General features: G+C 45.6%; 1 protein-coding gene across 1 annotated transcript in view; it reads right to left on the reverse strand.

Annotated features, from left to right (window-relative positions):
- The window catches only part of NIBAN1 (niban apoptosis regulator 1), an 85,545-nt gene that overhangs the window by 18,245 nt on the left and 51,106 nt on the right, over positions 1–16,194 (reverse strand). The window contains exons 5-6 of the mRNA XM_033151364.1: positions 15,104–15,271; positions 2,180–2,295 (exon numbers count right to left, since the gene is read on the reverse strand). Of these exons, the coding sequence (XP_033007255.1) occupies positions 2,180–2,295; positions 15,104–15,271 (284 nt within the window). The remainder of the gene's footprint in view (positions 1–2,179; positions 2,296–15,103; positions 15,272–16,194) is intronic.

Below are 16,194 nucleotides of genomic sequence, written 5' to 3' on the forward strand. Positions count from 1 at the left end.
TAAAGTATAACAATCAGTGCTGTTCAAGTATTTAAAGTCATCCACATACATTCTTATCTCTGTAAGCCTTTGGGTAAGGCTGGTCAGCCTAATTGTCCCCGTATTTCACGTACAGGAAAGGCTGAGGCTGAACTGGGCATCACCCACAGGGCACCCGAAGCTTCTAAGTGTGTACTTAAGTTTTGAAGTCTTTTTGCTTTTGCCTTTCTCACGAACTCCTAAATAAGCATCTGTGAACAAAATAAAAAATACCCCCCTCCAAAAAATACACCTAAAGTCATTTTTAAAAATCTATAACCATGTTGACCACTTGTCATTCTATACAATCTTGGAGGTAAAACTATTCCCGTAGCAGGTATTATTTGCTAGAAAAGTTGAAGAAGAAAATCAAGGGGGAGAAAAAATGTCAACAGCTCCCCTGAAATCAGGCTTCTTGGACCTGTTGCCCTCCAGATCTACTGGGCTACAATGAGCCCCAACCAACACAGACATGCCTGCTATAATGCAACGTATCAGGAAGACACCAGGTTGGGGAAATGTTGCCTGAAATTATTCCTGACTAATAATAGTAGCAGATCTAAATGGATTTATTGACTTATGTTCAGCACTTTGCATTTACAGGACACACACTTTGCAATGGAATTCTACTCCTACTGATCCAGAGCAGAACTCCAACATATAGTTAGCAGAGTAAAAACTTTAACACGTTGCAGGATTCCAAAAAAAAAAGACCAGTAGCAATTAATATTTCATCCAGCAGAGCTTTACTGCTAGTGAAGGCAAATGAGCATCATGGTCACAAATTCAAGACATTCAGGACTGGCACTGTCCATAAGAAATCCAGTTGCAGAAGACTTAACTTATCAACTTACAATAACTTTTAATAAGACTAAAACTTAATACAGTGGTACCTCGGGTTATGTACGCTTCGGGTTGCGTATTTCCGGGTTACGAACTCCGCTAACCCGGAAGCGCAACCCAACGTGTGCGCAATTTGTGCATGCGCAGAGCGTTTTTCACAGTTTGGGGGGGTTCGGTCTGCGCATGCGCACAACGAATTGTTCGGGTTACGTCCTTTTCGGGTTACATACTGTAACCCGGAACGAATTAAGTACGTAACCTGGGGTACCACTGTACTACATACAGAAGGAAGAGAGACAGAAAGAAAACGTGAAACCAAGCTCCTTCTGGCCTTGTTATTATAGTCAGCATGTCCATTAAGGAATAACCCAAACATCAGGAACCTTCTGCTTGTTTCTTTCACACTTATAACTTAAATTGGTCAAGCAACATCAATTGTATTATTAAAAAGGTCCACCAGAGGCTGTATTTCTTGCGTCAACTAAGGAAATTTAAATTGTCCCAGGAAGTGTTGATCCAATTCTACAGAGGCATCATTGAAACTGTTCTCTGTAATTCTATAACAGCTTGGTACGGTACAGCCTCCAAGAGAGACAAGAAAAGGCTCCAACGAGCTGTAAGAATTGCAGAAAGGGTAATTGGTGTTAGCTTGCCTTCAATAGAGACAATTTATGCTAACCGAGTTAGGAAGAGAGCAGAGAGAATTGTAGCAGATCCTTTACATCCCGGTCATCATCTGCTTGATTTACTTCCATCTGGACGTCGCTACAGGACTTCATATACAAAATCGGCCAGGCACAAGAATAGTTTTTTCCCTTGTGCCATTAAATTGTTAAATTTGTAGTTGTATAGCTGAAGGGGACGTAAAATATGGGTGGGGTTTCTTTGCTTCTTTGTATTGTTAGAGGAAAAGCGTCTGTATGTTTACACTGCAATGTAGCTGAAACAAATTCCAAGTATGTTGGAAAATGTACTTGGCCAATAATAATAAATTATTCCTATTCCTATTCCTATTGTTTCTTTCATACAGAGAAGATTCTTGAATTAAACAGAATAGGAAAGATCAATACACATCAAATCAACACTTTCTGTACTAAGAAATGCAAACTGACAAACTTTACTTTGTCTTTTAATATTTGTTGTCCTGGGGTGGACAGGCATGCCATTTGGAGAGGGAAGCAATATGTCAAATCATTTGGTGCATGGCTCAACAGCAATGGCATTTGACCCAGTTCGGGTTATTTGGTTTTTTTTTCATTGATGCAAACTTTCTGTACAGTTCTTCCTTTATTGTTACCACAAGTATCCTGGCCAGTACCTGAATTTCGTTGCCAGTTATCATTTCCGATGACCCATAGTGGCCTTTCTCCTGACGGAAAAACTGGACAGCTTCCAAAAACGCTTGAGCTTCAAATGACGCCCGCTTGAAATAATCTGAAAGAAACAAAGAATAGGAATTGTTGATTTGGATTAGCAAATGCTGATATTTTTCTCATTACAATATCCAAGTGGATTCCACTGATCACTGGGTATCTTCTACAAAGAGAGAGAGAGAGAGAGAGAGAGAGAGAGAGAGAGAGAGAGAGAAACCTTGATGTTTGCTCATTTACTTCTTTGGGTGGCTTATTGCAATTACTTTTCCCCAGTATCTTCTGTAAGTCAAAGTCAATCATAGAATGAAGAACAATAATAATTAATGCAACCATCATCCCAAGAACTGAGCACAAGGCAGAGGTGAGATCCGAACCCAAAACACCCAATTAAACCTCGAAGATGACATTCAACTGCCAAGGAAACCCCATTTTTAAAGTGATATGATATTGTCCTAGCATAGCAATCACTAGGTGCAGCCACAAGACACTGAGAAACATGACAAATGAGGTGATATCAAAGTAATCTCTACCAGTTTTTATTATTATTCCTCTTGTCTTCACCTCTGTGGTGATGGCTCATCTGTGTGATGTGTCATTCACACATAATTATCCATTTGATGATTGAACTGTCTCTCGCTTAGTCACTATGCAGCACTTTCAAGGGTCTGGTGACTTCCGTTTCAGTGTATCTGAAGAAGTGTGCATGCACACGAAAGCTCATACCAAGAACAAACTTAGTTGTTCTCTAAGGTGCTACTGGAAGGAACTTTTTATTTTATTTTGTTTTACCCTATCTTGTTTTATTGCATTATTTGGCAATTTGATGTAATTTCATTATATTCTCTTTTAAATCACAGAATCATACAGTTTGGTATGTTTGTTTGTTTGCTTGCTTGTTTGTTTAGCTTGGTATGTTTTAAGTAAAAGCAGCATGTAAATCTTTTATTAAATAAACAGAAGTGCAAAAAAAATGTGTCATGTGTAGTTTTTTGAGCTTCAGACAGTAAAATCAGAATGCAATTCAGATGTGGTGAATTTTGGACACCCTCCCCCCAAGAGACAGACTGCTCCTGGGTCCCTCCACCCTATAAGAAACGCTTTAGAAAGTCTGTTCACAATGCACAAGTCCGGCACCATCTTGGAATTCATTCCATACCCCCAGATTTATAAAGCCAGCCAGGTGCAGGTTATGTGTGTGAGGTGAAAGATGAGGCCGGCCTCAGGAAGCAGCAACAGAGGTAGCCAAACCAGGCATGCAAGCTAAGGTGATGTCTGTTAATTCCCTTTTTCTGATCAGCGGTAAGACCAGCAACTGCAGATCTTCCTTTGCCTTGGTTCCATTTTAGTTTTACACGAAGAGGCTCGTGACATTCCAAGCCTTCAGAGCCAAGTCACTGGAAGGCAATGAAATCCACAAGGTTTTTCTCTTCAGATTGGTTTGTTATTTAGCACAAAAGCATGAAGCCCCAAATCTTAAAAGGCAATTAAGGACAACCCAGTCAAATCCATTGTTCCCGATTCTGTGACTGCCATAAACTGCAGGATTACGTTATTGTTGAGCAAGTAGCAGAAACCTGTCAAGAAATTTGCAAGCAGAAAAGTAAGGCTTTGATCCATGTTTGCGCAAGGTAAAATCCAAGTGCATAAAAATGAATGTGGTAATGCGCTCACATTGCCACAATAAGAGAGTGCAGTGAAATTACAACCCATCATGCATTTCACAGCTTTTTCCTACCTAGTTGCTTGCATGAGCACAGCTTCAATTTATTTCTGTTTGTGTACACAACAGGGAGTGCTGACAGGGCCAACGGGTGCCTTTACTCTATGCAAAGGTGTTCGTACCTTAGCTTGAGACAATTTAGGAATGGCTTAAGGACTTCAATCAGTGTGAAGCTGGTTTGAGAAACAACTGCATCAGACGGTAGTATCTTATAACAAAGTACAGTGGTGCCCCGCTAGACGAAAATAATTCGTTCTGCGAAAATTTTCGTCTAGCGGGTTTTTCGTCTTGCGGAGCGGCAATGACAGCCGCGCTCTGCAAAACGAAAAAAGACGAAAATTTTTCGTCTTGCGAGGCAGCCCCATAGACTTTTTCGTCTAGCGGGGCAGCCTTCCGCTAGACGAATGCCTTCGTCTAGCGAGTTTTTCGTCTAGCGAGGCATTCGTCTAGCGGGGCACCACTGTACAGGATACATAAGGATTTTGGATAACATCAGGAGAACATGGACTGACAGGAGGAGGCACTGAGGGCAGTTTTGTGGCAGGAAAATAAAAGGTAAAAGGTAAAGGACTCCTGGATGGTTAAGTCCAGTCAAATGTGACTATGGGGTTGTGGCGCCAGAGCCGTCTCATTCATAGGGGCAGGTGGCGCGGTGCACCAGGGCGCCAGGCCCCCCAGGGGCGCCCCCGCGAGCCCGCCGGCATACCGGGCGCCCCCTCCCCAACCTGCCCCCGCCCTGAGGGGCCTGGCACTGCAAGCCAGCCACCCTCCGGAGCCCCAGCTGGAGCGCTGGGAAGGGCGCGCAAAGCCCCGCGCTGCTCCAGCGCCACGTCCATCATCCCCCGAGGGGCGGCCAGCGCGGGAGGGAGGTGGGCGAGTGGGGGATGAGGGGCGTGGCGCTGCAAGCCGGCCACCCTCCGGAGCCCCAGCTGGAGTGCTGGGAAGGGCGCGCAAAGCTCCGCGCCGCTCCAGCGCCACGCCCCTCATCCCCCGCTCGCCCGCCTCCCTCCCGCGCTGGCCGCCCCTCGGGGGATGATGGACGTGGCGCTGGAGCAGCACGGGGCTTTGCGCGCCCTTCCCAGCGCTCCAGCTGGGGCTCCGGAGGGTGGCCGGCATGCAGCGCCACGCCCCTCATCCCCCGCTCGCCCACCTCCCTCCCGCGCTGGCCGCCCCTCGGGGGATGATGGACGTGGCGCTGGAGCAGCGCGGGGCTTTGCGCGCCCTTCCCAGCGCTCCAGCTGGGGCGCCAGAGGGTGGCCGGCTTGCAGCGCCACGCCCCCATCCCCCGCTCGCCCACCCCCCCTCCCGAGGGGCGGTCAGCGCGGGAGGGAGGTGGGCGGAGAGGCGGCTCACCGGGGGCGCCGAGGGATCGTCGCGCCAGGGCGCACGATCCCTTTGAGACGGCCCTGTGTGGCGCTCATCTCGCTTTCAGACTGAGGGAGCCACTCTTTGTCCACAGACAGCTTTCCGGGTCATGTGGCCAGCAGGACTAAAGCGCTTCTGGCGCAACGGGACACCATAACAGAAACCAGAGCAGCGCACGGAAACGGCGTTTACCTTCCCGCCGCAGTGGTACCTATTTATCTACTTGCACTGGCGTGCTTTCGAACTGCTAGGTCGGCAGGAGCTGGGACAGAGCAACGGGAGCTCACCCCGTCGTGAGGATTTGAACAATAGTTTGAATCAATAGTGCAGGCAAGGAGCATATGTGTTTCTCTGATCACTCTGCCTGCAATGGGATGAGCCCGCTTCGACCCCCCTGCTCTTGAAGAATTCTCAGTTATGACCGAAAACTCCGTGCTAGCAAGGCGAGCAATGCATACAATCCCCGAGTTTTGCCTGAATGCTGACGATGCATGTGGCGAGAATGGGAAGACAGACATCTCTTGATGTTACATTTCCTAAAGCAGTCTTCCCCAACCAGCCACTTCACTGCCAGGCATGAAGAATTCAAACCCCCAGCTTGGTTTCTGCCAAAGACTTTAAAGCTTAAATCAGAGTGCTAGATAAGCGAGGCACAGTTGCAAGTTATGGCAGGTGCGCAAGAGGAATAGATACCTGGCTAAGTGGAAGCTAAGAGGTTGATCAAGCAAACAACATGCTCCCTGCAAGGGGGGGGGGGCACAGCATTTAGCACAGCAAACAGCCGAACTTTATGAGAATGGGCAAGCAAACAGGCACTCCTCTGGGTGTGGTGGGTTTACGAGGTCTGTTCATACCGGTGCTCTTGTATCCAATGTCCTAGGTCACAGTGGCAGACCTTGATGCCAGCTCAGCATCCAATTTACTCTGAGGCGTCTACTTGTCACTGACAGGAGGAGGCACCGAGGGCAGTTTTTTGGCAGGTAAAAAAAAAAGGTAAAGGACCCCAGTCAAAGCTCACTATGTTGCTGCACTCATCTCACTTTCAGGCCGAGGGAGCCGGCGTTTGTCCACATTCAACTTTCTGGGTCGTGTGGCCAGCAGGACTAAACCGCTTCTGGCGCAACGGGACACTGTGACGGAAACCAGAGCGCACGGAAACACCGTTTACCTTCCTGCCGCAGCAGCACCTATTTATCTACTTGCACTGGCGTGCTTTCGAACTGCTAGGTTGGCAGGAGCTGGGGCAAAGCAACAGGAGATCACCCCGTCACGGGGATTTGAACCACCAACCTTCCGATCGGCAAGCCCAAGAGGCTCAGCGGTTTAGACCACAGCGCCACCCACGTTCCACAGTTTTGTGGCAGGAAGGATCTGGCTAGGGGTGTCTGGTGGGTCCCGATCTACCTGTTGGACGTGACTGGTATAAAGCGCCGCCCACCTGCTATGGGGCAGCATTGTCTTCAAGCTACTTCCATTGGCTAACGAAGGTCCTAAGTTTTGTCATCCTGCATTATGTGTGGGAAAAGCCTTAGGGCCCTATCGGATGGGGTGTTTGCTCTCTCCTTGTCAATCAATGCTCCTCCCAGATAGGAATGGGCAAATCTGTCATTTCTGGTCACACAGGGGAGGAGAACTAGGAAACCCCCACTGCACTAGCAGAAGCGCTTTAGCGAATCCTGCTCCACTTCTCTACATTTCCACAATAATTCATAATAGTTCTCTCCCCCCCAAAAAAACCCAAAGTCCTCATGAATATTAATCAGCATTTCACTTCAGATTTCTCCGGATATACATGTTTCAAATGCAATTTGATATACACATTTTTGCAAAGCATATTTTCCCTAATAGAATGCATTTTGCTAAGTTATTTTCAACGATACATACATTTTCATGCACACTTTACCTTGGCACACACAATTTTTGCACATATTACTTTGCTGAAGAGCTGCACTCCAATATTGTTCAAAAGTGCAAATTTCAAACCTATGGCTGTGTTTTGGTTTGTATATTATTTCTGAAGGGGTAAAATGGTAAGTTCGCCTTTAAATGTGAACTGAGTGAAATTTAGTCTGTGCTTGCCTGTGGTCCTTGTTCACTTTGACCGAAAAATGGTTCTCTGTGTAACATGAATGCAAGGGATGCTGAATGTAAGTTATGACTGTATCATGTGTGTTGCTTAGAAATCACTGCTTATTTTCTTTTGATGCAGTTTCTAATTCCATCTTATTTATTTACTTACTTCCTTGCTTATCGTGAATGCTTCTCCTTTAACCAAAATCTGGAGTTGACTGAGTACTTGCTAGCTCACAGAATTGGCTTCCACCCACATGCTGGCTGCCCATGTTTAAAGCTAGTGCGTTAAACTGGCCCAGATCCGCCTATCTTCTTAGAATTATCACATGGCTGAATTCCCACATGTTCAGAATATGATAAAATAAATTGGGTAGCGACAGTTACCGATAACTGCAAACAAGATTGGGGCGCTTGCCTTTCTCATCCTGGTGCCTAAAGGGTTTGCTGCTCTTAAGGCAAAGAAAAGCAGAGATGCAAAGCAAGCAGGTTTTTCATCAGAGAATCCTAGATTTAATGAGTCACAAAACATATCCACATTCCGAATTGTGTTCCAGGCTATCAGATGAGATGTAGCTACATGCAAGCACTCAGCCTGGCATCTCCGTCTTAAATGAAAAACAGACCACTCCTAAATGAGAAACGTCCAACATTGGGGATAAAGGGCCAGATTCAACTACCCCAGCGCACTAGGGGAAGCTAGCAAAATGACTCCTGCTAGTGCAACAGGGCTTTCCCCCCTCTTCTTCCCCTGCACCTCCCACAAATCTGCTGTGGAGGATCGGGAGAACCCCCAGAACATTTGGCAGAGGTAGAAGAGAGATCATTCCATCAGGTTGTGCTGATGGAACCATTTTCTCAGCAGTGAGAGCCAGTGTGGTGTAGTGGTTAAGAGCTGTAGACTCGTAATCTGGGGAACCGGGTTCGCGTCTCTGCTCCTCCACATGCAGCTGCTGGGTGACCTTGGGCTAGTCACACTTCTCTGAAGTCTCTCAGCCCCACTCACCTCACAGAGTGTTTGTTGTGGGGGAGGAAGGGAAAGGAGAATGTTAGCCGCTTTGAGACTCCTTCGGGTAGTGAAAAGCGGGATATCAAATCCAAACTCTTCTTCAGTGTGTTGAATTCCACCCAGCACTGTGATTCAATAATAGTATCTGAAGAAGTGTGCATGCACACGAAAGCTCATACCAAGAACAAACTTAGTTGGTCTCTAAGGTGCTATATTTTTTATTTTGTTTTCAATAATAGTAGTTGTGGATACAGTCACATTGTAGGAATCGTTGGGTAGAAGTGGGAAATTGGGGGGGGGGAGAATCCTGTATGAACTGAATTTTCAATTTAATGCAATCACCGCTTTATGATTCAGCATTTGACTGTAGTCTGCAAACCCAGAATAATAAGGGCTGATATTCGCAGAGCAGGGATTTAAAAAAAAACAACAACCCTCGAGACTTCACTCTGTGCCATCCACTGTAATGAGAGCTGAATTGCCTGGTACACAAAGAAACAGGACTGTGAGGCTTCCTTAGCCAGATCATGCGGTACAAGAGCTGCTAACCACCAACAGAAACTAGATGAGGTCACTTCCAAACAGGATGCGGGCCTGCAATCATGTGCTGTTTTTATATCAACAGAAAACTTGCAAACTTCATGTACAAAGCTTGCATACCTATAGGATTCAGCTGTCCTCATCTTGCAGGATTTGCAGAATCCTAATGATTTGCAAAAAGCGTTGCTTAGCTGCAAAACTACAGCTTCTAAAAGCATGGAGAGCATGGAGTAGGGGCTAAATATTAAGGCACCTCTTCATTTATACTTTCTACCTTGCTCTATCACAAAGGCTCAAGGATGGCAACAACCTGAGCTGCCACAGAAATTTCGCCTAAAGCAAAATGTGGAGTGAGTGTTCGGTTTCCTCTTCCACCAAAACATCTGAGGAATCCCAGAGTAGTTGAAAATGTGGTCTGATAGGACGAGTGAAATATCTTAAGAGGAAAATATATCCCTGGTAACAACTTTTCTAAAAGAGAACAGAGTGGTTTTAAAAATATGTATATACTGTACTTTGGCCACCTCATGAGAAGAGAAGACTCCCTAGAAAAGACCCTGATGTTGGGAAAGATGGAGGGCACAAGGAGAAGAGGACGACAGAGGATGAGATGGTTGGACTAGCATGAGTTTGGCCAAGCTGCGGGAGGCAGTGAAAGATAGGTGTGCCTGGCGTGCTCTGGTCCATGGGGTCACGAAGAGTTGGACACGACTGAACGACTGAACAAATATACTGTTTATATGCAGAAATCCATTACAGAGATCTTCAAAACTTTATCCAAGCGCTAATTGTATTGTACGAAAACAAAGAATGGAAAAAGCAAAATGAACACTGTGTAGGTATGCAGGACACAGCCAGGACTGCTTCAGCCCTGAAGGATCTGAATTCAGCAGGGAAGCAGAAACTCAGTGCTGAAGGAACACATATTTGCCAAACATATAAATTAACTAGTGAGTGGCGCTTTTTTGCAGAACTAAGAGGAGAGTTGAGACAAGCATAGTGTGGTGACAAGTGGATTAACATCTAGGGCTGATAGCAGAATTATTCAGCATGTGTAATAAGACCAGCCACCATAAGGGAGAACGATAAAGGGCATGACAGTTCTAAATTTCCAGAGTTGGCTCTACAGTTCTGTGATCCTAATTGGAGAAATCTACAAAATTAACGTACTTTTCCATCTATAAGACGCCCCCATGTATAAGACTATTTTGGGCGACCCAGATTTAAGAAAATGGGGGGAGATGGTCCCATGTATAAGACACCCCCTAATTTTTGACATTATTTTTTAGGGAAAAACCCTAGTCTTATACACAGAAAAATACGGTAAATATTTGTTTTCAAATGCAACTCCGCAATCATGAAGGTTAAAACCTTTATCAAATGTGAAAACTATGGGTTATTTCCAACGTTAATTCAACTCAGAGTAAACACTTGGAAATTAATGACTAACTCAGGTTCATTAATTTTAATGGGTGTATTCTTACTTGGATACAAGCCATTGGTTTGACACTAAGTGAGAACCCAGAAGCTGAGAGTGACAGTGTGTCAGAAGGAAAATAAACTGATATCGATTTATATTTATTACTAACTTTGTATTAATGTAACATTTTATATGTAACTGTGTATTTTTGCAATATTTTGTTTAAGTTTGTTGTATCTTCAGCTTTTTGTACACCACTTAGAGATATTTTTAATACGCCAAAAATTCTGTCGTTGATGTTAACTTCTTGTATCTTTATTTTGTCCCTTATGATTTCTGTGTAAATTGTTTAATTTGGTTGCGAACTTCCTGGTGTTTTGTTTATTGTTTAGGGCTGCTTTTGCCACACCTGTAGTTATATCAATTTACAAAAAATATATTGTAAGCCGCCTGGAGCATGGCTTTAACCTTGGAAAGGCGGCATACAAATAAAACGGGGGTGGGGGGATAGTTAAGTGGTATTAAAGTTAAATAATCAATTAATTGGTAGGAGCCTAAATTCTATGCAAAATGCCAGATTCCATAAAGATGGATGCAGTCAGACAATTACAGCCACGCTTACCAGGCAGCACACTGCAACAACGCTCACACAAACCGCTGTCTACACACAATGGAAAAGTGCAATTCCACTGAGACCAGGCAGGGCCTGTTCACACTATTCCTTCACTTCCCCCGGTGTTCCAGGATATGATTTTTTTACAGATTGTGGCTGTGTGCACAAGACCTTTCCAACAGTAAACCCAACACACCAAGGAGAGGCAGGCTTGAGGAGGGGCATCCTCCCCCCCCCCCCGTGTGTGCACACAGCATATATGGGGGGCGGGGGGTCTGTGTGAATAGGGAATTTAATTACTGCAAAGTATGATTCACTCACCAAGAGAAATCTTTAGTCCTTCCATTTCTGCTTTACATTTCCTACAGGCTTAATAAATTCTGCCTTGCCTTTAATACAGTGGTACCTCCGCTCCGGCGGGAAGGTAAACGGCGTTTCCGTGCGCTGCTCTGGTTCGCCAGAAGCGGCTTTGTCATGCTGGCCACATGACCTGGAAGCTGTATGCCGGCTCCCTCGGCCATTAACGCGAGGTAAGCACCGCAACCCCAGAGTCGGACACAACTGGACCTAATGGTCAGGGGTCCCTTTACCTTTACCTTTACCTCTGGTTACGTACTTAATTTGTTCCAGAGGTCCGTTCTTAACATGAAACTGTTCTTAACCTGAAGCGCCACTTTAGCTAATGGGGCCTCCCGCTGCTGCTGCGCCGCCAGAGCACGATTTCTGTTCTTATCCTGAAGCAAAGTTCTTAACCTGAAGCGTTATTTCTGGGTTAACGGAGTATGTAACCTGAAGTGTACCTTATGTAACCTGAAGTGTATGTAACTTGAAGCGTATGTAACCCGAGGTACCACTGTACAAGTGACAAACGCCTCAGGTTACAAACTCCGCTAACCTGGAAGAGTTACCTCGAGTTGAGAACTCTGCCCCAGGATGAGAACGGAAATTGTGTGCCGGCGGCGCAGTGGCAGCAAGAGTCCCCATTAGCGAAAGCACGCCTCTAGTTAAGAACAGTTTCAGGTTAAGAATTGACCTCCAGAATGAATTAAGTTCGTAACTAGAGGTACCACTGTACTGCAAACAAGGTCAGAATCAGAAATCTAACATGCTTGGAATTAACAAACGGGCGCGTAATAACAAGGTCAGGAACACAGTGCATAATGGCAGTAGCCTTGTTTTTCTTTAGCAGTGTAGTTCTGACTCGATTTGCTGATGTTGTGGGTTTGCGCTTTTAACTAACTACTGTTTAGGATTTCAATGTTGTTAGTTACTTCACTGGGGCAGCCACCCAACGGTTGGGAAGGGCAAGGCAGAAGCTGGTGAAATCTTTAAGGGTGCTGCTTTCTTGTTTCCAAAATTTCTCTACCAGCCTTTCGCTTAACATGTGTCGCAGTGTCTGTCATTCCTTCCCCTAAAGAGAGCAGAATGAAGTCAGCCACACCGAAATCTCAGTTCGTGCAACGACTCCACCCCTCCCCTAAAGCAACTCTGCTCTCGTAAGTTTCCAGTCAAACATCCAGATATTTAATATGTGAAAGATCCTTCCACAGCATGGTAATTTCATGTGACAGAAATAAATAAAAAAATGAAGGCACAAGCACGAAGCGAGCAGGAAATAAATCCAGAATGTTAAAGATAGAAAATACTTATTAGGTCATTTACTCCACACTTTGCTAGCACATCAGTGAGCAATGGGCTGAAATTCAGCTAGGAGAAGAGACAGCCAAGGGAACCGCGAGTCAGCTAACATTTCTGCAGAAAGATATCGACCAAGCTAAACCCACTATGCAGGTTCTGAGTCAGAGAAGATTTGCAGCGTGCCAGGAAAAGTTGATCCGCTCTATTACTGGCCCAGTACAGAACAAAAGAGATTATATTTCACCCAGATCACTGTATGACCAAAGTTTCAAAAGATGAATAATGGGGATTACAAACCGTGCAAAATAAATGCTTTCCCTTTAAGTATGCATCAGAGGAAATTGACTTCAGCTGGCTGTTTTACAGGGCGCATTCATGGGAGGTTTATAGAGATTCAGGACTCTGTGCCATGCCAAAAATGTGTGTTCCTCCCAAAAGTAGAAGCTTCACCATATATAGATGCTTCTCCACATACAGATCTTGCCTCAGTGCTGAGTACATTGTCTGCCCAAGTACAGATCTGTAATTTAAAAGGAGTGGGGTCCCTTGCTCATGAAGGATCAGAAAGGTATAGGAAATTATTCCTTTGGGTCCTCCTGAATCAGGAGGACCTTGTGGTTGCTAGAAAAAAGGTTGGACCAGCAGAGACCACTTCCAGTCTTAAAAGTGGCTGGGCATTGCCCTTTACTCTAACGCTCATCTATAGTTAAGATGGCATTTTGAAAAACATTCAAAAACGGCGTGGGGGAAACACACACCCCAGTTTTGCACCTGGAATTCAAATGCTGGAATTCTGGGTGTGAAATTTGTACCTCCAAACTGAAACTCAAGTGCTTTCGTCCTATTTTGATTGGTTGTTTAGCCAGTTTAAAAAAAAAGGAAAGGAAAAGCATTAGCTGTGATAAGAAAGCTGCCCATTTCATTTAATCAGGAGCTAATCGTCCATCCAGGCAAACCAAGCCTGAGGTGCCTGCCTCAGTTATTTTCTATATTCAAGAGCTTGTATTTTCCTGCATTTCCTTTCTTTCTGACCTCGCTCTCTGCCATTCCTCCTCCACCACCAAGTATATATATGTGTGTGCAACTCACATTTCATGCATCTTATGAAGTGGTCTGTAATCTGCAAAAGCACTTGGCATAATAATTTTGTTAGTATTTAAATGGCGCCTTGTACACCTCCTTCTGGCAACTCCTGCAGCCCAGCTGGTGCCAGATGTCTTGTCCTGCTTTCGTTTGGACCACATCCACAAGGCCAAGGGGGTGGTGTCATCTGGGCAGCCCAGGACCTCCACAAACACTGCCCAGGCTTGCACCCTGGGGAGGTCGATTTGGTGCTGTTAACACAGCATTTTGACTTCACCCTTGGAGGCGCACTCCATTGTCTCTCAAGACAGACAAATGCCAACAATTTAAAAGTGCCTCAAGATTCTCTATTGCTGTTGTTTTCTCGAAGAGCCTAACACAGCCAGCCCTCTGCTTGGAACAATGTTTGGCCCAGATTAAACTCAATAAGCACAGAGCACTTCTTTTAAAGGAACTCCGTACTGTACGAAGTCAGTCCTCGCCATCTAAGGGTTTTGGGTAAGGAGCCTGACAAAGTCCCACAGCCAAACCCAGACACAACCACAGTACTTTTCTGTCACCTCAAGATGGCAGACGTAGGGTTTGTGGTCAGTCAGTCTGCCACTGAAGAACTGACCGGGCCTAGGCCTGCTCAGCTTCAACAAGGTGTAACAGATGGCTTCTGACCACAGCCTTGGCAGTACCCCCACTCAGGGGCAGAGGAAGGAGGGGGCGGGGGGCGGACCTCCCCGGGTGCTACCACTGATGGGGGTGACAAAATGCAGGGCAGCACTCACCGCAGGGCCTGCAGCGCGCCCGAGCCACGCATCTCTCCTGGGAGTGACGCAGTGACTTGGGCGCCCGCAGGCTCCATGCTGCCCCAAATGGTCCGCCCACTGCCTCCACCTCAGCTGTAGGGCGCCTGAGAGGGAGAAGGCAGACAGACACCTCGGAGGCCCCGCAGAGCGTCCTGCCCTGGCTCGCCCTGCCCTGTGGGCGGCTGGCCCCGCCTCTGGGCACAGGGTGGGCGCGGCACCCCAGGCACCCAATCGGCTTGCTCCGCCACTGCCCTCACTTGCAATGCTACGCAAAACCACACAATCAGACAACAAATCATGGGATTGCAAACCCAACGTCCGCCTTCCTTCCCCAAGCCTGACGAAATAGTCAGCTGAGATCTCCCCTACAACATGTAAGATCACTTCCTTAATTTCATGATGTCATTGCACTTTCTTTCTCTGCCCTTTGGCTGGAAAGAGCGGAGAAATGCCTAACATGGCATTGCCATCTCACCCATAATTTGTAGTTCCCTCCGGCTCCATACAAGGGAGTGACGTAGTAATTTTGCGAAAGAGTATTGGCCTGCTAGCTGGTGACAATCAAATATGCAGACACAGTAGCAAGGATGTTGAACATAGCCTTTTGCACCTACCATGGTTTAAGTGTCTGATGCAGTCATTCAATACGGTGCTGAATTTCTTTTGTGACTCCGGATCCGGAAAACAGAAGCAACTGTGTCGGAGGAAAGGTTGCCACAGATAGACCGGAAATTCCTTTGGAAGGCCAACAAAAACCTGTACATTTTCCTTTTCATTAGAACCTTTAAGGGAAAAATGACATTTTAAAAAAATCTAGTACAGTGGTACCTTGGTTCTCAAACTTAATTTGTTCCGGAAGTCTGTTCCAAAACCAAGGCGCACTTTCCCATAGAAAGTAATGCAAAAATGGATTAATCCGTTCCAGACTTTTAAAAACAACCCCTAAAGCAGCAATTTAACATGAATTTTACTACCTAACGAGACCATTTCATCCACAAAATGAAAGCAATAAACAATGTGCTGCAGTCACAAAATCAAGCCATCAGTAGCTGAACTGGGTTCCGCGCAGCCACAGAAACAAAAAAAGAAGAGAGCTGCAAAAACGCGAAATAAACTGCAAAAAAGACAGACCTCAGCGTAACACTCAAAACGGAAGGGTAGCACTCGAAACGGAGCACGTTCGGCTACTGAAAAAAGTTCACAAACCGGAACACGTACTTCCGGGTTTGCAGTGTTTGGGTTCCAAGTTGTTTGAGTACCAAGGCAAAGTTTGAGAGCCAAGCTACCACTGCACATTGCAGAACTTGCCCCCTTGTTATACAAACATTTATCTATAAATGGTGTAAGCTGCCAGGGAGGGGGATTTTTCACTCAGTGTTTACAGATGCTGAGGGAGGACATTTTTAATAGTGTGCTACATTTACCTCACATGCCGTTTGGCCCTCAGTCTTTAGGCAAGGCTTATGAGATTCCAAGCTCATCTCCCATCAGTTAAACAGCATCAGGAGACTTAGGGCCCATTTGCACTTCAGTTTGTCCTGAGATTTCAAGTGATTTCAAGTCATGGGTCTCAACAGTGCCAGATTTACGTATAAACTAAACAAGCTATAGCTTAGGGCCCCACCCCAAAAATTTAAAGGGAAAAAAAGCTGGATGTCCATTTCCAAAATATAAGATAAAAAACAACTAAAATAAAACCTACATA

The sequence above is a fragment of the Lacerta agilis genome, chromosome 6 (assembly GCF_009819535.1).
Source record: "Lacerta agilis isolate rLacAgi1 chromosome 6, rLacAgi1.pri, whole genome shotgun sequence".
NCBI lineage: Eukaryota > Metazoa > Chordata > Lepidosauria > Squamata > Lacertidae > Lacerta > Lacerta agilis.